Genomic DNA, 25,549 nt, shown 5'->3' with positions numbered 1-25,549 from the left:
TCCCCCCTTCTTTTTCTCTTTTCGCATTACTGAGGATCAAACCCAGGGCCCCACGTTGTTAGGCAAGTGCTTTACCACTGAACTATATCCCAAGCCCTGACAATATATATTTCTTAATGGAAATACTCAAAACATTTGCTCCCCAATTGATATGGAACATTTTATAAGCTGCATACACTAAAGTATACTAGTAGATCCTTTTTATAGCTTTTGCAGTTTAGAAATGTTCTTTGTTTATAGAAGTTGCTAAGAACATTATGTAATGTTTGAACTAAATTCATATAAGGTTAGGCCCACCACCATGTTAATTCACACAGAAGTAGATGCAAAACAAATCTGCTTTTATGACAAAAAAATAGAATAAAGTTATTATTTTATTTTGAAAGAAGGTAATTGATTCACAACAAATGATTTAAGGCCCAAGGGAGTCAACAGCAAAGTTAATAATGGAAATAATAATTACGTAATGCCAATCACTGGGAGGCTATTTCAAGGTCAGAAGTAATCTTCATATCTGTTATTTCTAGAAGTGCATTTAAATCATTACTGGGGTGTTATTTGATTTTTTTTAAATTATCCTTTAATATGTGCTTTAATGTACCAAATTGGGTCAAAAATAAAAGTACTCCAAAAGAGAATAAATGTGCTAAGAAATTATTTTGCTTATTAAATGGCATTTTCTTGTCAGTACAAGGGAGAAATTGGCTAAAAGTAATAGACTAAAGTTAGAAAACAATTTCTACTGGGTTCTTATTAATTTACAATTGGTAGTATAAATTAAATTGTTATTTTAATAAAAATTGAGCATAAAGGATTGTGAATGTATCTCTTAGTTATCCGGTTGAAACATACTAGTTTTGGTTCAGCAGGACAGTTTATGTATTTTTTTACACATGTATATCTTGCCATTCTAGTTTAGAATATTTGGTATACACAAAACAGATGGTACTGATTTTTCAGCTGATTTATAGTAGTAATGATCACTTAGTTTTGTTGATATCTGAATAATAGCGTTGTTTCATAGCTCTGTATTTCCTAAGGAAGTATAAGGCTTCTAGCTCTTTCATGACAAATTCGCCTCGTTCAATAAGTTCTTTGATCTTCTCTGGATCCTTCACATCTTTGTTTTTAAGGAAAACATTCTTCAAACGCCTTTTAAAATAGTCTGCTCCTTTTGGATAGTCCCGTCCAAGGTACAGCAGCTTGAAAAAGAAAGATTATATATTTCTAAATAATCAGGGTTATATGACAACATTTGTAAAACTGGCAACATAATTACTCACATTTTTATAAAGATTCAGTACTTCTCCTCTTAAAGAATTGGCCATTTTCACTTAACATTGAAATTAATCCACTTTTATACATAACATACCTAAAGAAAAGGAAAAATTTTTTTAAATAACTCCATTGTATTCTTAAATAATAAAATAACACAGATCTTATACACTGGGAAATGGTACCTTTTTTTAACCTTTTGGTAAGTAGCCCTTTTATTGATGTTTGAGGTACTGAGATATAGCTATGAACATGTCAGCTATGTGAACATGTACAAAACTACTTCTAATGGAGACTTAATAAACAAGATAATTATGAATGGTGACAAGTTCTATGAAGGAGAGAAGATTATGAGAAAACAGATTATCTTAGGTACATAGCATTATCTCCTTTTACTACACAGTGGAATGAGAACTAGATTTTACTCCCACCTGCAAAATGTGTTCTACAGGTTACTTAACTTTTGAGCTTCGCTTTCTTTAAGGGAAAATTCTTTTTACCCTGTTCTCAAGGCAAGGCCAGGTCTATTTGGGGGATATTAAGAGTCCTGATCAAATCTAGAAGGGTATTCTCCAGAGGAAGGTTAAAAACAAAGAAACTGAGTATGTGAGTCAAACAGGTTGGCAGTGAATAGTATATAAACAATACGATAGATAAACCATCTATCTACTATTTATCTACAAGAGTGTCCATGAAGAAGAGGCAACATCCAGTGGCATGCAAAATGCTTCTCTCTATATCTTTGTTAATGCTACAGTAAGGAGAGGAAGCTCTTTAAAGGCACCATTACAGCCTAAACACAAAATAATTCCTACTAGTTAAAACTATTGGAATTAAATCAAAATCCCTAACACTGCATCCTATCAGATGGACACAATTCCAAGATATTCCTTTATGGTTCCAATTTTGATCACTGGATTAAAGTGGTGTTATTCAAGGTTATTTCTCCAAAGTACCTACTTTTTGTTTGTCTTTCAGTGGACAATGGTATTTAGAAACTACCACCTCATGGAATATTTTAGAAACCAAGATATGGGAGCTAGAAGTGCTTAAAACAGTGGGTTTGTCACTATTCCAAGGACTTCTTCAGTGGGCAAACTTGCAAACAAATGTATATACATGTAGATTAAGTGTGATATGTGTATACATACACAATTATTTTTATACAAATTTCTATATAACCTGATAACATTCGATTCCAACATTACAGGGTTTGTTTTCATTTTAGTTTTTCCTTTCCATAATTTTAGCACTCTTGTCCACCAATAAGAAATCTGGTTCTCATTATCCTCCATAAATTTGCTTTTTGGATCATCACTCCTCCACCCACAAGGCAACCAAATTCTTGTCACTGTCACCACTCAACACACACTATTCTGAGCTATGCCACCTAGTTCCACCATCCCACATTTTCTTCTCCCCATTCCTTTCTTCTCATCTCCCTCTCTGAGGCTCAACAATTATGCTGTGCCACTACCCCCTTCCTAGATAAGTTTCACTTGTTCCAACTCCAACAACCTGTGCCACTACCTTCTCTATCCAAAGAAATGTTCTCCTCACTTCATGGTAGGCTGTTATATACAAACCCCTCCTAACCCCCAAAGACCATTCTCATTCATTTGAGCTCCAATACCATTTGCTGGGATATTACCTTACAATCCCTTCATCTCTCTTCCTTTCTCTAGATGCCCACCCACTTAATGACCTTTGAACTGAAGATTTTTTGTACATAAGTTTTAAGGGTTATTTTATAGTTAACTAGCAGAAAGTATAAATTAAAATTATAGCACCATATTTAGTTAGAAATAGTTGTGCTAAGTCCTCCCATTACTTTTCTTTTGGTTCAGTCCCAAAGTACAATAATATAGACTCTCATTAAGACCTCACCTGTCCCCCTGCCTCATTTAGGCATTTTGACAAAATTTACATCTTTCATAATTTGAAAGGTAGGGTGTCAGTGTTTTCATGCATATTGTCTTATGTTTTTATATCTTATGCTTAAGAAAAAAGTGCATAAAATGTGCAAATTTAAAGTCATTCAGGTTATGAAATAATTAAATCTTTGAAGCCTTCATATGCATCTTTCCAGTCATCTCCTTCCCATATCTACCAAGATGACCACTAATGACTTGCAAATTACTCTTGCTTTGTAGTTTTCCCAACCATGAACACTTTCTTAAACAATATTTTTAGTTTTAACAACTTCAACAGCAAGCACGAATCTAAGTAAGGACAGAGGAAATAATCCTGTTACTAAATGAAAGCCCAAAAGTCCTAATCTGGCTTTACCTTCCCCAGGATTTAAAGTTCCCTTCAGGAGTATTTAGGAATGTCGTGAATCTTCAGCTCTCCACAAATGAAGCCTGAGGAAATCGGGTATAAATCTTGACACTTGATTTCTGGCTATTACACAGAATAGGGAAGAAAAGACTATTATTTACTTTAAGCTCACCAAAGCCCAACATCAGCTTCTGGGAACACGTTGAAGCAAAAGGTTAAAATGAGTGTCCTTAAGTTGATTGAGTCAGTGAACACAGCACAGAAGAGAGCAGGTATTTCATTTCCATGTGATCCAGACAAGGCAGGTATTGATAAGAATCTGCCAGACCTGTCTTGGTTTAATGTCCTCATAAAAAGAGGGTCCAATGGTAATAGGAATCTTGATAGATAGCTCTCAATGTGAGTTTGATTCTGGATCGGTTGTTCCATATTAACTATTGTGTTGGGATGTCATTTGTCCATCCTAGAAATTCCTTTGTCTTCTATATTGACTATCCTACTTCTCATTTTCCAAAGTGTCCCTTTTTCTGATTTTATTGTTTTGGTACAGCACATCCTTTAATACTAAGGGCATATAGGAGGCAAATAAGACTTTGTCTAAAAATGTCTGGCCACTTTATATTTGGTTGATAGTTTGGTTGGGTATAGAATTTTAAACTGGAAACAATTTTCTTTCAACATTTTGAAGCAATTGCTCATCTGTAATTTTACTTCTGGCACTGCTATTAAGAAGTTCAAAGCAGCTTGGATAAATGATCTTTTATTTATATGTGATGTATTTTTGTCATCTCAGAAATTTGAGACTTCTTTGAAGATTTTGAAACTTTACAATGCATGGGTTTATTTTCTTTCTCTGTGATACACTTGGCTTTTGCAATCTGGAAACTTTGAAGTCTGGGAAAGAAATTAATTTTGTTCCTAGTTTCCTGTCCCCCTCCCCAATTTTCTCTTTTCTCCCTTCTAGGAACTCCTATTATTTGGGTATGTGAAATTCTAGATATGCCCTCTTTCTTTTTTTTTCTTTTTTCAATTTTCTGGGATACTTTCTCATAAACTTCCAAGTGTTCTATCAAGTTTTTTCCTTTCTGCTAAAAAATCTCTAAGAACTCTTATTATTAATTTTTTTCAGTATCCTGTTCTTGCTTTAAGAACACAGATGTTTTTGTAATTACATAATGTATGTATCTCTGAAAAACTTTGATTTTGCAAAAACATTAGAAATAAGAGAGGCTATGGGAGATATGTTTGATCAGATACCTCAAATTCTATACAGCTGAAATCAGAGCAGTATTCAAGACCAGAAATGGTACTTGGACAGTTAATCTGAAACATTTAGACTTCTCTCAGAATAGGAAGAGACCACAGAGAGGTTAAAAATAATAGAGTAGTCTGAGGATGGGAGTAGGGGAATGGAGACTTGGGTGAGAATCAAACATGAATGAAGCAATCACTGGGGATGATGGATATGTTTATTTTCATCATGGTAAAGGTCTCAACTAGTTGTATAATAGATATCAAACTTATCAAATTATACTTTATTATATATAATTATGCCTTAGTAAAACTACTAAAAATAGAATAGGAATTCTGATAAGACACTAAGATACATATGTAAGCAGAGATCTTCCAAATGATCAGGCTGCCAGTTAGTGAGTAGGGGTAGGTGTTCAACCTGCCCCCAGTCAGCAGCTACACATAATTTGCGGTATGCCTCCCTGGGGAGGAAGTACTGGATATAAGCTCTTATTTTACAATGTAAAATAGTATATCTAAAAGGTACCTCCTGCCAGTATAGCAGCTAAGCAAAGACCTTTTCTTGCTGACTCATATATCTTTTTTCTGGCCTCTCTTTAGGGGGAAAGACCAACATAGGAATCAAAATTACTTCCACACTAGTACTTAGAAAATTCTCTTGTAGTTTATAAGCTAACTCACATAATAAACACATAATGGAGTCAAACCTTTTTTTCTCCCCTTCTGAGTTCACTGTTAGCTTTGTTGAAACTTTCTATTTTATTCCCAATTGCCCCCCCCCCTCCCCGTTTTTTTTATCTCTATCACTTCTGAGCTTTCTTCCAAAATCTGGTGTTCTTTTTCTGTCCATTCTTTTAAGGACAAAAAAAGTCTTCTAGATCTGCATCCATGTGTTGAAACTTATAGGCTTTGAACTTCAACTTCAGGTATCCTAGGTGGGTCCTTTACTGGGGACCTTCTGATGTATCTTGGATTGTTTCTCTTGGGCTGCTCAGTTCCCTGAGCAGTCTACCAATCTCTGAGGATTTGCCTATTAAACCTTAAAAAGAAAGAGGAATGAGGGTCTTGCATTCAGCATTATGAATACCTAAATTCTATTGCTTCTCATGTATTATAGTATGCTTGAAGATGCCCTAGTATAACTTTGTCTAGAAAGAAACCTCCAGTCATCTGTGGGAATGAGGGGTGTAGTTACTTAAAGGAGTCTCTCAAATGCTTTCATTTAGTTCTCTTTAATTTTCATTCTTCACCTCCAATTCCAGGGCCGCTGTTCCAATGTCTTTTAAGAATACTGTGGTAAAAACTGGGTTTTTCTGGTGAACTAGGTCACCTTTATTCATTGTTTTCCAGCTTCTAAAGTTTTATTGCTGTCAAAACCTCTCCAAATCTCCATTTTTATATCCCTTCAGAAAGATACACTAGAATTCTGGAAGGGAGTAAAATTAGGGTGTATTGAACCTACCAAACAACAACTAAAGTATTTCATTAAAATATTTTTTTGGGAAGGGCCAATATCAGAGTGAGCTATTCTTAAGAATGTTAAAGAACCATGTGGTTCTCAAAAAATTCAAAATTAAATGTATAAATATAATTTTAAATTGCAAACATAGACTGTTTAATGTCTGGCAAAGAACCTGGCTTCATTTAATTAACAATGTGTAATATATGAAAGCTTTTTGAGAACCTGACTTATATTGCTGGCTTTTTTTTTAAACAAATTATTAATAAAAGATTTGCCTAGCAAAAAATGTAGCTAGTGTGGCTAAAGTAAAAATTGTCCAATTCTTTGATGTTATGTGAATGAAGTCAGTTTATTGTTACATTGCTGACTTTCAGGCATTTGAGTTTATTTCAGCTATTGGGAGAAACAGGTCTTCTTGAGTTTCCAATTTAGGAAACTATTTTAAGTCCAGCAGGGACATAGGCTGCTGCTTAACTCTTCATGAAGTCATGGAAGTTATGGAAGCCAAAAAAATTAGGGTTTAAGAGAAACTCCCCATTAATCTAAGAACTTGGGTATGTGGTGGGTGAGAAGGAGGTGCAATCCCCATTGATTTTTTTCAATGATGCAGATTAGGAGTTAACTAACAATCAGCTCCACTCCTAGGTTAACAGTGAATTGTCAATTTACTAGGAGTTATGGTGCCCAAATTGTTAATTACCCTTTCCCATGAAGTTCAGATAACAATAAAAGCTGAAGGAAAACACAAAAGAGAGGCAGTGCAACGTTATTTGTAATTGGTTCTAGTCGACTTAAAACAGGTGAAGCACAATTTTCCCAAACTAGTTAATCCTAAAAAGATTTATACACAAAAATTGTACCAACACACTTGCCATCAGCAGAGTAAGTAATCAAGAGACAGATGACAAGATATTTTACCCTTTAAGGCCAACATACACATTCATCTAGGCCTGGAAAGCAGACTATACAAAGTGAGTTGTGGATAGGTATGTTTAGAAGGGGCAGGTAGGCCCTACACCTGTCTGAAGGTAAAGAGATACCAGGGAGCAGGTCTGTACAAGGATACTAGTAGACAGTAAAGCTCATGAGTATAATTCCTTATGCCACAGTGACTTGTACTAACAGAGATCAGCATTTTGGAATCCAACACATCTATGCAATTCCTCCTCCCAGGGAAGGAGGTTAACAGAGAGCTTGAGTAGATTGTTTCCCCTGGAGGTCTACCATTTTAAGGTAGTTTGGGTTTACCATTATCCTTTGCCCCATCGATCCTAATTAAGAGATGACTAAGGTTTTGTATTAAATATTAGTAGTTTTGTTTAATTCAATACAAAAGCACACTTCTATACCAAATAGCCACAGTGAGCTGTAAAAGGGCTCCCAATGAAGCCAAAATTAAAAACAACAGATGTTTTTATCTAGCTTCCAGCATGTGGAGGTAGGTGGGATATAATAACTATTACACACTAAGACTTCTGTTAAGTGGGGCTTATAATGTTTTACCCACAAAGGCTAAAGTTCTGTCGGTACTACTTTTTTAAAAAATCAATACATTTCATCAACGGCGTTGGAAGGGATAGAGCATTATTAGAATTCAGAGATGAGAAACAGGGCCAATAGTTTTAAAGTACTTCCGGCCTTGTCATGAAAAAACAGGGTTTGGACAGGTCCTAAAATCACAGAGAAAAATTGAGGCTTTGGAAAAATAACAGTCACTTAATTTCTTCTCATTTTCCTCTTGGTGTGGGGTGCCGGTGTTTATTCATGTGCGGAAGGGTCAGAAATTATGAAAGTTGTGCTATTTGTTGGTACACTTAAGTGTGTGACCTTGGGCACATAAGTCTTGCTGGGCCTCAGCACTCAGCAGTCTTCAACTGTTAGGAATATTTTGCCCACTAATTGCTTCAAATCATTTTGTTTATGGCTGTCCTAAGGATAGGGGAAACGTACTTTTCACAGAAAGTAAACAGATCCACGAGTAGAGAGAAGATTCTAGACTATGTTAATCTAAAAGTAACCAACCCTCTAGGAGTCAATTTGTTCCTATCCAAATTTGCAAAGGATCCTGTCCCCTGGCTGGCTTAACTCTGGTGGTCCAGGTAGCGCACTAGGATATCTGTCGCTTGACCCAAACGCGGGTCGCTCCCTTTCTTCTGGAAACCCTCCCAGAAAGATTCGCCCCTGACACACTTTAGGCAAGAAGAGGAGAGAGACTGTCAGCGTCGGAAGACGCTCAGAAACCCCTTCCCACACCCAGTGGTTCTCGCCCAGACATACTTCACCAATTCCGGACCCCAGAATCCGGAAAACAACAAAGCGCCCCGGTGGCTGCACTCTGGCGCTTTCCGGTACGCTACAGCCTTAAGAGCCTCTGACCGACCCGACTTCACGGCTCCTCCACAGCTCAACGGGGCCGGGTGAAGCTGAGGCAACCTGCCACCGGTGGGGGCGGGACGACAACCGGAAGTTTCTCTGTGCGGCGGCGCACGCTGGTATGGGCGGGACTGAGCTCCGCCTATGTTGCGCAAGTGGGCGGTGCTAGTTGTCTTGACCACCTGGGCAGCGTTTGTTCACAACTGAGCTCTGACTTTGCTGACTGGGAAGGTCGTTCTTGCTTCCTCATGGTGAGAGGGGAAAACGAGAGGTAGTTCAAGAGTCGAGCATTAATTCAGCTTCACCAGTGTTGAGTGACGTAACAAGAGCCCGTCATATTTTAGAAAGGAGCGGCTCAGTTGAGGAAAGAACTCTTAGCCCGGGGCGGGTCCGTTTTCTCCTGACTGGGTAGCCTTGGGAGTCCCAAACCAGTTTCTGCAAACAGATGGCCATAATGGTAACATGATGTCCTAATCTTACTTGTTGCTAAACTGAAAACAGTCCCAACCTAGTAATTCCCAATGATAGACGTTCCCACTAATTTGCTTTCTTATTCAAATTTGGCAAATATGTATTTACATCTCTTCTGTAGTTACTTAAAAGCTGATCAATTTATTGTACTCTGAAAGGTTATCTTGTGTGGTATTTCTTAGGAGTATGAACTGTTTTATCATTCAGTGTAGTCAGTCTGCATTAAATATGATAAAGCTTCACGTTTTGTTTTTGTGTACCCAGCTGTCAAGTCTTCCCCAAGGAGACAAACCAACATATAACTATGAGCTGATCTCTTTTCCCATTTTCTTAAATGTGATTTCCATCAAGAGATCTTCTATGATTAAAACCAGAGGAAGTGGAGAATGTAATTACTTGGTTAATTATTTAATGCATTAATTAAAGGAAAATATGGAGTGCATTCTTTGTGTTTGGCGCTGGGGTGGAAGCTAGATATGAAAACGAATGTGACAACCCTTCTATGGGAAGCAGATGAAACAAATTAACTTCAATACAGTTTTATAACTAACAATTGAAGAATCTAAAATGGGGTAACACAAAATTGGAAATGATTAAATTGGGGGAAGGGAGACAGGAAAGAATTGGGTTTTTCAACCTGTTTTAAAATGTAAATGTGAGTTTTCTACAAGTGGTGGGAAGAAATAGGTAGTATAGAGCACTTCTGGCAGAATACAAACGGGTAAGCCAATTTAAAACTATTGGTAAATTGGGAGAACAAAAAAGTACCTATTTGTTCCTTTTGAATGTGAGTTGAAGTTTCTTCTTTTTAGATTTTTATAGCAATATTTCTCAATTGTAGCCCCTGGAGCTTTTATTGCTAACTCACTGGAGTACTTGTTAAAAATGCAGATTCCAAAAACCCACTCAACTCCAAACATTGAACTGGCTGCCATGAAGTACTACAAACTAAGTAGCTTAAACTATAGAAATTTGTGTCTCACAGTTACAGAGATCAAGGCATCAGCAGGGCTATGCTTCCCCTAAAGACCCTAAGGAGGGATTTATTCAGACCTACCTTCTAGCTTCTAATAGTTCCTTGGTTTGTGTCAACATAACTTCATTCTTCACAAGATATTCTCCCTACAAGAGTGTCTTAAGTCCAAGGTTCCCCTTTTTATAACACCAACCCTATTCCAGTATGTCCTCATCTTAATTTAACTAATTAAGTCAGCAGTATCCTATTTCCAAGTAGGTCAAATTCTTAGATACAAGGGTTTAGGACTTCTTCATGTGAATTTAGAAAGAACACAATTCAACCCATCACATCTGCTGAATCATAACATGAGAAGGCAAGTGAGTTCAGGAACATGCATTTCTATGAAAGATTATCAGATGATTTTTATGCCTTCTGAACTTTGAGAACTATTTTACTGCATAATAGCTTTTATGATTTTCAGGAGGAATGAGGATATGTACTTACCCCTAACCTGTTTCATATTAGAAGCACTCACAAGAGATGACAGTTTGCCCATCTTAAAATAGGGCTACTCAAGAACAAGAACAATATTATTTACATATTCTGCTGATAGTATTTATATCTAGTTGAACACGTTTCTATTAATTGATAGCAAATATTATAACAAAAATAGAACCCATTTGTAAAAACCATATGAGATCAAAATATCTATTATTCCTCTGTACTTTGTCTCCAGCACCTCAGACTGCCTTACACATAAAGCATTAATAAATATCTGCTGAATCAGTAAAATATATATACTTTTCAAGAAGATGAAATCTAATGTGTTATATAGTGATAATCTTGTGACTTGAACCAGCTTTTCAAATATATATATATAATCATATAATCACATGATCTATTACAAATTCCTTACAAGAAATCTGATGGATATATTGGCCTTATCAATAACAAGTAATGTTATTGAAAATACTCATAATTATAAATCTTTATTGAAATATTTTACTTTCCAAAATAACTTCCAGAATAGATCTGCTGTAAAGAACCTTAAATCTTCATAGCTTTGCCTTCTTTATATAACCAATTCCCTTTCAATAAAACCTACCCATCTTATTATACAGAAAGATTATTTCTTTATAAAATGAGATCATTTCCACACTTGTACATTTGATGTTACTGCCAATAATTAGTCACCAATTTATTACTTTTGGAACCCTTTAAACCAGTACTTTCTTGACTGGCACTCAGTTTAGTGATAGAGTATTTTATTAAATATGGATCCTTGATTGTCATAAGAAATATTGTTGGAAACTATGTACAAAAGATGCCCTCATGGGTGAACTATCTTAGTTTTTCCTTAGTACATACTTATAGTTTTGTCTGAATTGTGTGTGTGGTTTTATGTGTAATCTAAATCATTTTTTAAACAGCTTTTTAATTTAGGATACCTTTAGATTTACAGAAAAGTTGCAAAGATGATACAGAGAGTTCCCTTATGCTCTTTACCAAGGTTCTCCTAATTTTAACATCTTATATAATCATGATATTTTTGTTAAAAATATCTGAATTATTTTTAAAATTTATCATTTGTTTTCCAACTTTTAGGGTCCCAAAGAAAAAAAGGTATGTAGAATTATTATTTTTCTCAAAATAGTTTATTTTATGAACACATTGTTTTACAGAATTCTTATGAAATTTTAAGCTAATTTTCTAGTTTTATTATAATGTATAGAATTTACTATGCTTACTTTTTTACATATTAATTCTATTTAAATCATGGAATAATCCTTAATAATTATAAACATTTTTAATTTGATATAAAAAAGATATTTCTAATTTCATAAATACAACTAAAAATTGCCTTTATTTTTACCTGTGTTTAGATTTGAGGCTCTTTGTTACTTCTGCTAAAGAAAATTTTTTCTTTTAAGAACTCCTTTTCTTGTCTATGGCCACACCACCCTGAATGCTCCCGATCTCATCTGATCTCGGAAAAACTCCTTTTTCTTTTTCCCAGAAAAACACAAAAATTTATTTGTAAAACCTGCTATGACTTAAAAACGAACCCCAAATTAATATGAGTTTAAATGGATTAACACATACTTGTGTGTTTTTTTATTTTGTATTTTGTTTTTTGTTTTTCTTTTTAGTACTGGGTAGAAATATAGTTCAATAAAAGATGTACTGTTCTGTGTGTTTAGAATGCCCTTTTTTCTCTTCTTCACTTTTTGGATTTATACTTTTAAGGCAGAGATTATAATCTCTTAACTGGCAGGCCAGATTTAGCCTACAAACATATTTTATTTGCCCTTAAAGGTTGTTTTTTAATTTTCCTTTTAAAAAATCAGTTTTTCACAAAAATGTGATTCCCATCTTTTAATAAAATATTAGAATTCTGATAACATTGAGCCTACAGTCGTATGAGGTAACAGTTGACTTTTCTCAATGGCAGCTAACCCTTTTAGGAGTGCAGAAAGTCTTCAGTTTGCCATAGTTCTCACCATGGCCACATCCCTTACTTTATTTACCTACCTGGTCTCAACAGGTATTTATTTAGGTTTAAAATGCCTGATTTAAGGCATTTCTCAAAGGTTCATTTCTTCATAGATTTTCCCATCATTTTTCTTGCAGACTCAATTACAGTGGGCTTCTCTATTCATAGGTTCTACATCCATGGAGTCAACCAACCATGGCTTAGAAATCCGTTTTTAGGGCTGAGGTGAGGCTCGGTGGTAGAGTACTGGCCTAGCATGTGTGAGGCACTGGGTTTGATTCTTAGCACCACATATGAATAAATGAATAAAATAAAGGTCCATCAACAATTTAAACAAAATTTTAAAAAAAGAAATCCATTTCTAAACAATTGTGACTTTAGAATATAACAATTATATCCCTAAAAGCTAGAAGACATAACGTTGAGTATTTCACTGTAAATGATACATGTTTTTAAAAAATTGCATTGGTACAGAATATATACAAGCTTTTTTCTGTCATTATTCCCTAAACAATACTGTATAACAACCATTTATATAGTATTAACATTCTATTAGGTATTAACAAGTAACCTTGAGATGGTTTAAAGTATATGAGAGGATGTGCTTAAGTTATGTGGAAATACTATGCTATTTTATATAAGGGATGTGAGCATGTGTACACTTTGAAATCCATAGAGGCCTGGAACCAATCTCCAACTTATATCAAAGGAACTTGTATTCTTATAGTACATGCATTTGTACATACCTAAATTATAATTCATAACATTTTATTGGAATTATGTATTTATGTCTGTGAGCTGTTAAAATTAAGTTACATGTCACCTATTTTTATGTCCATAACATTTAGTACAGTGCCTGGCACGTGTAGAAATTCAGTCAATGTTTGTTAAATAAATATGTGAAACTCCATTTACTCTGCCAATACTTAAAAACATTTGAGTCCTTGACTACTTGGAAGAAACGCTTGCATAAATATGCAGTTGCTATTGATATAATTAAACATTTCTTCAAGAAATATTGTTGCATTCCTTCTGTGTCTGCATTTGTCAGTTATTTGGACCCACTACCAACCTGATACTCTTAGAGGTTGTAAATATAACTGAACAAAATTAATGAAGCACTCATAAAAGTTCTTAATAGGGAGGCTTCTGGAGGGTGCTATATATCTCTTCAGTTAGTCATTGGTTTATGTGGACTTTTTTTTTCCTGATCCAAATTCTTAAATCTTAGAGGAATTATTTTAATCTGAAAACTCTTTGTTTACTTTGGTGCTTAATCCTATGTCTCAGTGTGTGTTATCTTGCTAATAACACAATACCACAGAATGGGTACGTTATAATGAAAAAAGCCAAAACTTTGGCTTATGGCTTGATCCAATATTGAGCCCCAGTGTGGTGCAGAGAATCACATGGTGAGAAACAAGGAGCTTTTATACCAGACCCACTCTTGAGATAACACATGAACTCCTTAATCTGTTATCCCATTAATTATATGAATGGGTTAATCCACTGATGAAGTCAAAGCCCTGCTCACTCCTTAAAGGTCTCACCTCTTAATACTCAGCAGGTTAAATTTTAACATGAGTTTTAGAAGAACAAATATAATTAAACACTAGCATAATGTATACATGGATACTAAATAAATGCTTTTGTATTATTTTGTGTATATTAATGTTTTCCTTAGAGATGATATTCTTCCCATGAAATTTGAAACCAAACGCAAGAAATAAATCACATACTTTTGAATTATTCTGTTTTTGAAGAGTGTGGTTTTGGGATAAGTCTATACCCTTGTATTTTCAGTAAAGTTAAGAAAACACTAAAATATATATTTTACTTTTTCGGATTATTCAAAGTATTTTAAGAGAAACAATAATAAAGATGGTATAAAATTAAAATAGTAATAGAATGGAAATTTTCTTCTTTCCCAAGATACCCAGTCTGCCTTCCTAGAATAATCACTGCTTATCTTTTCAGAAGTTTTCTAAACATTAAGGAGTACATACAGACGCAGACACACACACACACACAACTTTTCTTCTTTTAGCTTTCACTTATCAATATAGTTTATTCAATTATACTCATCTTTTTACCATTTAACATTACTGACATTGAGATGTGTCTTATAATAGATAGCATGTTCCTCTCCTTGTAGTCCTGCCGTGATATCCATTTCTTCTATAGAGGATATTTTCTTCTGTTAGTCACTTGGGCTCACTACCAACCTGTTACTACTTTAAATTTAGTTCTCAAGGGGTTTTGGACCAAACTAATGTTTTGCATCAGACTGAAAATCCACATGAACTGGTTTGTGGTTTAAATTCTAACGGAATTTTTTTTCTTCCTTCTACCCAGTGTCTGGGTTGAAATGCAGGTTTCCTCACTTATACCTTTCTGTGTTGTGGGCTCATTTGTCTTCACATGTGTATCTGTTTACTTTTAAATTACTATTTTGGGCATTATTTCCTTTATTTGGTAGTAATAAAGTGCATCTTACATCTGATGACATCATAGTCTTAATAGAACAAGTGTATCATGGGAACCATTTTGTTCTGGCACATTGAAATTAATTTAATTAGCTGCATTATTTCCAATTGAAAATATGTACTATTATTTTTATATTCCTCTTTTTTTTTGCCACCACCTTATAAAATCCTTGTATGTAAGTCCTTAAAAACATGGAAGAATATTTATTTTATCAGTTTAGCAATGTTCAAGGTATCTAGTGAAAAATTTCAAGACCAATTTCTTGAACTCATCAAGTTTATATATTCTATTTTGGGTTGTAGAAATAAATAATATAATTTTAGGTACCTTTAGATAGTCGGAAACCAAGTAAGAGGTCAATGAAAAATGTGGGATATAGTATGGTGGTAATGCTATTTAACATAGGTTTATTAACCAAGTAAAATTTGAAAAATATTATGGATAAAGCAAGGGAATAAGTCAATAGCTTGCCAAGAGACAAGCATTCTAGACAGAAGAAACAGCTATTGCAAAGATCCATAGTTAGAAGTGACCTTGGTGAGGGTGCCAGTGTATTTAAAATAGAATGAACAAGGTAGAAAGTGAAAGTCAGTTATTAAGCAAAGCCAGTTTGTGGTTCATGGCCAAGTAGGCCTTGATGTATTTGGATTTCATTCTAAGTGTGTTGGGTAGCCTGGGAAAACCTTAAGCAGAACAGCATGATCTGATTTACATTTTTAAAGGGTCATTGTGGCTGCCTTGTGGAAAATTCACTGTAGGGAAATAAGAATGAAAGTTGGAAGACCCATTAGGGAGCTGCAATACTGTTACAATAACAGTCTGTATGTGAAGACTTCAAGCTGAGGTAAACCAATGAATTTACTTCTGGAAGTACTAGATACTCCCAGAACTACACAAAGTTTTCTAAGGATCCAAAGACACAGTTTTTTGGAAATCAATTTTTAGATAGTCAACTTCAATATTTACCCTTTCCTGAGAAAACACCTTGTTATAAATTCCTACCTTCTTATTGTTGCATCTTTCCCTTTTATAATCATCCTTGTACTTTATAAGATAAAAGCTTGTCTCTTATCCACAGCAAATCTTATTTTGGCCCATTGCCTAGGATCTGTGGTTTCAAACCAATGGAAAACTAAAGACATTGGTTGGTGTTGGCAAAGCTTTCTCTAATAAAGGTATCAAAGACTTCTTGTTATTGTCTTTCTCTGTGTTAGTGGTAAAATGTGTCAAGAGAAATATTGAGATTTTCTGAATTCATATTTATTATAGGGTGGAATGATGGGAGTGATGATAATTTTTGCTCAATGGTATTGTCCATGAGATTATCATCAATTAATAATACAGAGAGCTCTCTCAGAACATACTTTATTGATAAAACATCTGGACTACAAAAAAGTAATACTATTAATTTTTAAATGTAGATTAAAGTATCAGTAAAATTGTAAATTTGTGTAGTAAATTAAAATAGACCTTAAAGTTGCCTTTTGATGGGGCCAGGGTTGTGGCTCAGTGGTAGAGCGCTTGCCTAGTATGCATGAGGCACTGGGTTCAATCCCCGGCACCACATAAAAATAAGAACAAATAAAATAGAGGTATTAAAAAAAAAGTTGCCTTTTGAAATTTCGTGTAATTTAAATGAGTATTGTTCATTGCAAAGGCTAGAAAATTAGAAAAAAATTACAAAACCTGGTGCACTATTTAAAAATACATCACTGCACTCCTAATAATGTTTTTCGAAAACCTTTGTACTTCATAGAATACATGAAATAGTGGAAGACACTGATCAGATCATGGGAAGAACTGAACTTACTGATTAATGAATACATAGATGATTCTCATTATTCTTAGTTTATAATTTGTAAATTCCAGTGAAGAAAATGGCTTTTTTTTTTTTTTTTTTCATTTTGGGTACTGGAGATTGAGCTCAGGGTCACTGAACTACTGAGCCACATCCTTAGCCCTTTTTTGTATTTTATTTAGAGACAGGGTAGCTGCATAGTCTGTCTTTTGTTGAGGATGGCTTTTAACTTGCTGTCCTACTGCCCAGCCTCCAAAGCCACTGGGATCACAGGCCTGTGCCACCACGCCTGTCAAGAAAATGGCATTAGTAATGAAATTTTGATATTTAAATTTGTGCTTATAAATATGATTGTGATGAAATTTTATAAAACTTGGGCACTTTTGTTTGAATTGATTTTATTTGAGTTGATTAAAAGTGTTGCCTAAGTTCTTCCAGGTATAGAATTATGATGAATGGGGAAAAGGAAGGCCTTCCTATTTTTATCTGTATTTTAAAGCCTATTTTCATCAGGTCTGGGTTGCCAAAATGTTGAATCCTGATTTTCTTGGAACATTCTGTGTTGGTACTAGAATATAAATATATCAGGTTCAGGACACTGAAACTGCAGTTTTAAATTCTTAGTTTACTTTTTGAGGTGCTGGGTATGTAATCTGGGGGCCTTGTGTGTGCTAGGCTCCACTCTACCACTGACCTACATACTTAGACCTTTAATTACATTTTTAAAAAACAATGTATAAGAAATCAACTTATACCTGGCACATAATCAGAAATGAAATAGGATGCCACAAGGGTGCATTTTTTTTTTTTTTGGTACTGGGGATTGAACTCAGGGGCACTTAACCACTGAGGCACATCTCCAGCCCCCCTTTTTTCTTTGTTTGTTTGTTTGTTTTTTAATTTAGAGACAAGGTCTCACTGAGTTGCTTAGTACCTTGCCGAGTTGCTGGCTTTGAACTTGTGATCCTCCTGCCTCAGCCCCCTGAGCCACTGGGATTACCACAAGGATGCATTTTAACACATTAATTTATACCCAAAAAATGAAAATAAATTGTCCCTGATAGAAAGTGAATCTGATATGGCCAAGAGGTTTAAGTTTGATGACCAGGCTTTGTCAAGTAGGTAAATGGTAGACTTTTTTAAAAAATATATTTATTTTTTAGTTGTAGTTGCACATAATACCTTTATTTATTTATTTTTATATGGTGCTGAGGATCAAACCCAGGGCCTCCCATGTGCCAGGCGAGCACCTACCGCTGAGCCACAACTCTAGCCCCAATGGTAGTCATTTTAATGCTTGGAATTAAATATGAAATTTTAAGGCTTTGATGAAAGTGATAAGATTAAAAATAATAAAAATGTCATTTTGATCCTTCCATTTCCATTTTATTGGACTTAGGATTCTGGGACCACCCTTTCTGCCAAAAAAACAATAAATAATGCTGACTATATATATATAGATCAAAACTATCATCTGAAAAATACCTAAGAGATAAAAACATAGTAAGAAATTATCAGGAAAAAGACCCGAGTAAAGACAAGAAACAAAAAAATAATGGATATACTAAAACTGTTTTTAATCCCTGTTTTGCTTCCGTGGTTTTATATGAAGACATTTGCAAAACTGGAAAAAACTTGAACTATGTTTCTAATAGTTCATACTGGAAGCCAAAAAGTGGCATGTTTTCAATATACTGGAAAAAAAATGGTCACATTAGGATTCTGTAGCAGCTAAAATAATTTTCAAAAATAAAGGTGAAATAAAAACACTTTTTCATAAACAAAGCCATCTGCAAAGGAGATTATATGTGTAAGGTATACAACAATAATCATAAAACATGATATTTAAAAATAATAAGACAAAAAACAAATATTCATAAGTTTATTAGTGGATAAGCAAAATGTGCTATATCCATAAAATAGATAATTATTCAGCCATAAAAATGAAGTATTGATACATGATTTGGCATGGATGAATGTTGAAAACATGCTAAATGAAAGAAGTTAGTCATAGTAGTTGCCATTTTGTATAATTCCAGTTATATGAAATGTCCACAGTAAGCAAACATATAGAGGTTGAAAGTAGATTAGTGGTTTCCAATAGCTGAGGGTTTGGGGAAAAATGAAATGTCACTTCCAGTGTGTGTAGAATTTCCTTTACGGATGATGAAAATCTTCTAAAATTGTTTGTGGTGATGGTTGTACAATTCTGTGAATAAACTAAAAGCCATTAAAATAGTACTCTGCTATACTTTAAATCTTGAATGTCCCCCAAAGGCACATGTGTTGAAGGCTTTGTTCCCAGCCCATGGCACTATTGGGAAATGGGGGAATCTAGTAGGGGAACCTAATAATAGGAAGTTAAGTTACTGGGGCATGCTTTTGATATTGAGACCCTACCCCCTTCTCTTCCCCTTCATGTTCTTTTTCTCTTTCCTCTTCCTTTCTTCCTGCCTTCCCCCCACCTCTCTCTGTCTCTCCTTTCCTCCCTCCCTCCCTGCCTCCTTTCTTTTTCTTCCCAGCTGCCATGAGCTAATGCGCTTTCTTCTGCCATGATTATACTGCCTTGCAACAAGCCCAAATGCAGTGAGGCCAGATGACCATTTGGAGGACTATATCCAACATCATGACCCAAAATAAACTTTCCCCCTTTTTAAGAGAATATCTCAGGTATTTTGGTATAGTGATGGAAAGCTGACTTATATGCTTTAAATGGGTATATTGTAAGATGTGAATTATATCAATAAAACTATTATAAAAAGATGCATAATCATAATGTGTAATTGGGTAAGGAAAAGAAGTTAATGTTCTAAAGTTCATGTACTGATTGGTAGGAAGATAAAGATATTGATAAAGCAGGTATATTTGTTGATTTTCTAGAGTAATCATTAAAATTATAGAAACAAAATTTGCAACTTCCAAACTATTAGAGAGAAAATAGTGGAAGGACAATAAGATATCAAGAAAGGATACAAAAAAAGAAGAAGAAGGTAGGATACTCTCCAAAATAGTATAGTTTAAAAATACAAAAACATATCAAAAATACAAGAAAGTTGAAGATAAAATTATAAAGTCATGCTATGCAAATGCTAGAAAAATGAAATTTGTTAGCCAGATTAATATTAGACACAATAGAAATTAATATTAAAAACACTTCTAGACATAGAAGATCATTTTGTGAGAGAGATTTGAATAGCAAAGAAATATAATTTTAATTTGTATATACCTAATTATAAAGGCTTGATATATGCAATGCATAAATTCAGAGAACTGTAAGGAGAAATAGACAAGTCCACAAATATAGTAGATTTCTTCTTTCTTTAATTTATAGGACAAGCATTAAAAATCAAGTATTTAGAAAATTAGAGCAACATGGTTAAAAAAAAATCTAAAAAATTAGATATATTTAGAACTGCAGCCAACAACTAGGGAATTTTAAGAACATATACTTTTCTTCTCCAAGTTGACAGTACACTATTGTATGACTGTGCTTAAAATTAAAGAAATGAAAACAGTTTAGAGCATGACATTAGGCTAAAAAGCAAAGAAATAGGTATAAGCAGGAAGACACAATATTCTTGGAACTTTTGAAATTAATTCTAAAGTTAGTCCAGAGGTAACATAATGGCTATTGTATGCATGCACAAATACTAACAATGAATCCCACTATTAAATATAATAGTAATACACCACTAAAAACTTTTTTAAAAGAGGTAATATAATGGAGATTAGAAAATAATTTAACTCAATAAGGAGAACACTTAAGAATTTGTGTAATATAGCTAAAGCAATAGATAGAAATTGTGTAGTTGTAAATACTTATATTAGAAGATAAATACTGAACATTAATGAACTAAGTATCTTTCTTAAGAAAAAGAGTAAAATTTAAAGTAAGAAACAGAAAGGAAATAAGGATAAATACAAAAAGCATTAGAAAACATACAGTTGAGAGAATCAGTAACCTCATGTCCTTCATCTTCACTCACATATCACCTCTATTAGAAGTCCACCGTAACCACTCTATTTAAAATTGTAATTCATCTATCTACAACTACCCTAGCAGTCTGAAGTCCCTCAACTTTCCTCCATATCACTTATTACTCTTTAAAATATTTCATAATTTTTCAAATTTATTTTTTGTTTGTTTTTGCTTTCTCTTTCCATTTGAATGTAAGCTCATTGTGCAAGGATGTTTGTTTACTTATATATCCGAAATGACTAGCACATGTTAGATTCTTAAGGTTTATTAAAATAATTGAGTAAATGAACAAGGTACAATTTATTTCTTTGGAAAAACTGACAAAATTCACAATTTTCTAGTAAGCATATCAAGAATAAAAAGCATAAATAATAAATATCAAAAACAAAAAGGGAGGCATAATTTAAACAAATTTCACTATTTAAACAACTTTATGTGCCAAAAAAAATAGGAAACCTAGATGAATTAGACCAATACCCCAAAAAATAACTTAAAATATTTTAATGAAGGAGTAGAAAACCTGAATAGATCTATAATCATTTAGGAAATTAAGTCAGTGGTTCATCTTCCCAGAAAGAAAATTCTGAACCCATAAGTCTTTGTTAGTTAATTCTTTATTCAAGATAAATAAATAGTTTAATATTTACATCAATTCTTCCAAAGCATATTTAATGTGTACAAAAAAGTATGTTTAATGTGTACAAAATTTTATTTTGGAATGCTAGGAAAGTGCTGAAAATTGGTGCTGGTTAACATACTTAAAAACCACTGAATTGTACACTTGAAAATGGTTAAAATGGTACATCTTTTTTTTTTTTTTTAAAGAGAGAGTGAGGAGAGAGAGAGAGAGAGAGAGAATTTTAATATTTTATTTCTTAGTTTTTGGCAGACACAATATCTTTGTTTGTATGTGGTGCTGAGGATCGAACCTGGGCCACACGCATGCCAGACGGGCGCGCTACCACTTGAGCCACATCCCCAGCCCCAGAATGGTACATCTTATGCTATAGTGCTTTGCCACAATAAAAAGAATTAAATCTCAATAGTAAACATAAAGCACAGTTAAATGTATGTAAAAATTAAAAAGAAATTACTTGGTGGGCTGGGGTTGTGGCTCAGTGGTAGATTGCTTGCCTAGCATATGTGAGGACCTGGATTTGATTCTCAGCACTGCATATAAATAAAATGAAGGTCCATTGACAACCAAAAAAAAAAAGAGAGAGAGAGAAAAAAAAGAAAGAAAAAAGAAATTACTTAGGGATATACAAGAAAACTATAAAGAAAATTATCACAATTATTTTACTTGTAATTTTTAAAAATCATACATGATTGTACATATTTATGGGGTACAGTGTGATATTTTCATAAATGTATACAATGTGAAAAGATCAAATAAGGATAACTAATACAAGAATCACCTCATTTATCATTTCTTTGTGTTAGGAACATTCAGAGTCCTCTTTTCTAGGTATATTGAAAATAGTCAATGAGTTATTGTTAACTATAGTCACCCTACTGTGCTTTGGAACACTAGAGCTTATTTCTCCTAACAGTAATTTTGTATCTACCAGTCAATCTCTCTCTCTGTCCCTCCCTCCCCACCACAATTCCCAGCCTCTGGTAACTATTTTACTCTCTATATCCAGGAAGTTAACTTCTTTAGTTTCCACATACAAAGTAGAGTATGCAATTTTGTCTTTTGTGCCTTTGTAGTAAGTGACAAATAGTATCCTCTTTAAAACTGTTTTTCTCAGTAGATCAGTTTTCAAAATTATATTCTTAGGAGCCACACTCCTTCTCAAAGTCTTAGAAGGTTTCCATTTCTCTTAGAATAATGGCCAAACACTTTATCACAGGCTTTAACCTTCATTCCCATGCTTATTCCCTTTGTTACCTCTTCTTTGAGTCTTCCCAGAACCAACTGAGTTTTTTGGTCTATCCAGTGTTTTTCCAACTCTGTATCTTGCACACATATTTTCCTCTTCTTAGGATGTCTTACCCTGAATATTAACATCTTTTGAGTACAAATTTAAATACCCCTTACTCTATAAACATTTACCTTGAGCCCCATAATTGAAAATAATCTCTCCTTCCTCTAAACTTCCAAAATAACACTCAGTATACCTATCAGTCATAAAAATACCTTCCACTTTTATGGATGTACAGTTTTCAAATGATTTTTACATATATTTTTCTTTATTCTTCATAACAATCATGAGGTTTTCTTTTGTACCACTTAAATAAAGATACAGAGACTTGAGTATGAGAATTATTTAAATTGCATATACTTGTCACTCGAATTTCTTCTCTTTTTTAATTACAGCATTATAGCTATACATACTGTCTGGATTTATCTGGACAAAATCATACATGCATGGACTCTGACCCACTCCATTTGATGAGTCCCTTTTTTATCCTCTGCTTATCCCTACCCCACTCCTCTACTCCACTTCTACTTGCTCTCATATATTTGTCCACCCTTGACTGGTTCTTTCCACACACACACCTATAGGTGAAATTCGCTGTGGTGTATTTATGTATGCACATAAAGGGATTTCTTTACATTTATTTCACCTTTCCCATCTCTCCTTCCTTCTTTCCTTCCTTGATGATCGCATTTTATTCCGATGATCTTTTCTATATATTTTTGATACCTGACCCCCTCCCTCCATTTTTCCTTATTTTACTCTACCTTCCACATATGAGAGAGAACATTTGACCTTGATTTTCTTAGTCTGGCCTATTTCACTTAGCATGATATTCTCCATTTCCATTCATTTACCAACAAATGCCATAATTTCATTCTTCTGTGTGACTGAGTAAAACTCCATTTTGTATGTCTACCACATTTTCTTGATCCATTCATCTAGTGACAGGCATCTGATTCCATAATTTGGCTATTGTGAATTGTAATGCTATAAACATTGATGTGGCTGTATCACTGTAGTATTCTGATTTTAGTTCTTTGGGGGCATATATATTTTATATATTATTATATATTATTATTATTATTATATATTTTTATATATTTATTATATCTTCTTGTTGGATTGTCCTCTTTTCCAGTCTTTAGTGACCTTCTTTGTCTCCTCTGATTAATTTTTGCTTGAAATTTGCTTTGTCAGATATGAAAATAGCTACTCATTTCTTCTTTTAAATAATTTACATGCTTATTTTTCTTATTTGTTTCCAGATTTAGTCCTTCAATGCATTGAATTGAGGCTTTGCACTAATTATCAACCTAATCTGTTGAGTGAATAAATGAAAGATTGGTTAAAAACAAAAATGTTTTTCATAATTACTATTTGAGGAGGTGTATGTTTTTAAGCAAATTTGGTGCATGATAATAGACTTTTTTATGTTGTGATCTTTGTTAAGTCTGGCCATAAGAAAAAAAAAATCTCCAAAGCTGAGCGACTGAAGCAGCTACAAGAGGAGGAGGAGAAGAAACGACTAAAAGAGGAAGGTACAAAATAAACAATGGTACTTTTTCCTATATAGGTAATACTAACAGTAGGTTAGTAGTTTTGCAATTTAGTCAACATTTCTCATAATTCTTTAATTTTTATAATTTATACCTATTGGGCTGGGGATGTGGCTCAAGTGGTAACATGCTCGCCTGGCATGCGTGGGGTGCTGGGTTCTATCCTCAGCACCACAAAAAAATAAAATAAAGATGTTGTGTCCACTGAAAACTGAAAAATAAATGTTAAAAAATTCTCTCTCTTCTCTCTCTCTCTCTCTCTCTTTAAAAAAATAATTTATACCTATTTTATAAGGGTGCCTACTACTTAGTACAAACAAATTATATTCAGTTAAATCTCTTAGTTGTGTTGTCAGATAAAAATCCAGGAGTCCATTTGAATTTCAGATGAAAATTGACTAACTTAGGCATACTTTTCCTGGTGCAATATTTGGGCATAAACTTTTTAAAAAGTTGTTTATCTGAAATTCATATTCAGGTGATCATTCCACATTTTTATTTGCTAATTCTAGCAACCTTGTCTTGAAGTGTTTATATTTACTGATGAAATTTGGGGCATTGGTGCTGATTGTGCAACAAGAATTCCTAAACTCAGTTCACTAAAGATTGGAACTATATACTAGCAAGAAATACATACAACAGCTTAAGTTTGTGCAGTTTAACAATATTTATTTTGCCAAATGCAAATTTTATTTTCAATTAAACATTAATAAAAGTGTTGACTAATTAAAATACCAAAAAAGTGATTTTAAAATTCTGGATATTGCTAGTGGTTGTAGCTTTTAGCATTAAGAACATCATCAGACTCATATTCAGATTTTTTAAAAGACTCAGGTTCCATTTGATTTTTTTTTAAGAGAGCGTGAGAGAGAGAGAGAAAGAGAGAGAGAATTTTTTAATATTTATTTTTTAGTTATTGGCGGACACAACATCTTTGTTTGTATGTGGTGCTGAGGATCGAACCTAGGCCGCACGCATGCCAGGCGATCGCGCTACCGCTTGAGCCACATCCCCAGCCCTCCATTTGATTTTTTAATGTCATAAATCCTTTTTTAGATGACTCATGATAAGAGTTCAGTATTAGGATCTTTATTTTGTGAACATTTTATTACATTGGGTTAAAGTCATATTCTTCAATATATATTTTATATTTGTTTTAATTGTAAGAGCAAGAAAAGGTGAAAGTAATTACTTCTGATTATGTAGATATGAATGTCTTCTGAAGACTTTTACT

The 25,549-nt window shown here is 33.8% G+C and overlaps 2 protein-coding genes across 4 annotated transcripts in view; one reads left to right on the top strand and one right to left on the bottom strand.

Moving 5' to 3' along the window:
- Window positions 1-356: 356 nt before the first annotated feature.
- On the bottom strand, window positions 357-8,746 carry Etfrf1 (electron transfer flavoprotein regulatory factor 1). Of its 2 annotated transcripts, none has more exons than XM_076854219.1 (3): window positions 8,549-8,746; window positions 1,284-1,372; window positions 357-1,202 (listed from the first exon to the last, which is right to left on the bottom strand). In XM_076854219.1, the coding sequence occupies exons 2-3, from the start codon at window positions 1,326-1,328 to the stop codon at window positions 981-983; spliced, it is 267 nt and encodes an 88-aa protein (XP_076710334.1). In that variant the 5' UTR covers window positions 1,329-1,372; window positions 8,549-8,746; the 3' UTR covers window positions 357-980. The 2 variants fall into 2 exon arrangements, with proteins under 2 accessions (XP_076710334.1, XP_076710335.1); XM_076854220.2 differs by lacking the exon at window positions 8,549-8,746 and adding an exon at window positions 3,565-3,667.
- Window positions 8,747-8,825: 79 nt separating this feature from the next.
- The window catches only part of Dnai7 (dynein axonemal intermediate chain 7), a 74,839-nt gene continuing 58,115 nt past the window's right edge, over window positions 8,826-25,549 (top strand). Inside the window, exons 1-3 of one of the 2 annotated variants that reach the window (XM_076854217.1) lie at window positions 8,875-8,895; window positions 11,679-11,696; window positions 24,210-24,297. In XM_076854217.1, the coding sequence (XP_076710332.1) occupies window positions 8,893-8,895; window positions 11,679-11,696; window positions 24,210-24,297 (109 nt within the window). In that variant the 5' untranslated portion in view covers window positions 8,875-8,892. Of the gene's footprint in view, window positions 8,896-11,678; window positions 11,697-24,209; window positions 24,298-25,549 lie in introns of both variants that reach the window. The other variant, XM_076854218.1, reaches the window with a different exon arrangement.

This window comes from Callospermophilus lateralis, chromosome 4, assembly GCF_048772815.1.
Source record: "Callospermophilus lateralis isolate mCalLat2 chromosome 4, mCalLat2.hap1, whole genome shotgun sequence".
In the NCBI taxonomy this organism is placed as follows: domain Eukaryota; kingdom Metazoa; phylum Chordata; class Mammalia; order Rodentia; family Sciuridae; genus Callospermophilus; species Callospermophilus lateralis.
The sequence above is the reverse complement of the archived record's forward strand: the minus strand, read 5'-3'. Positions and strand labels throughout refer to the sequence as shown.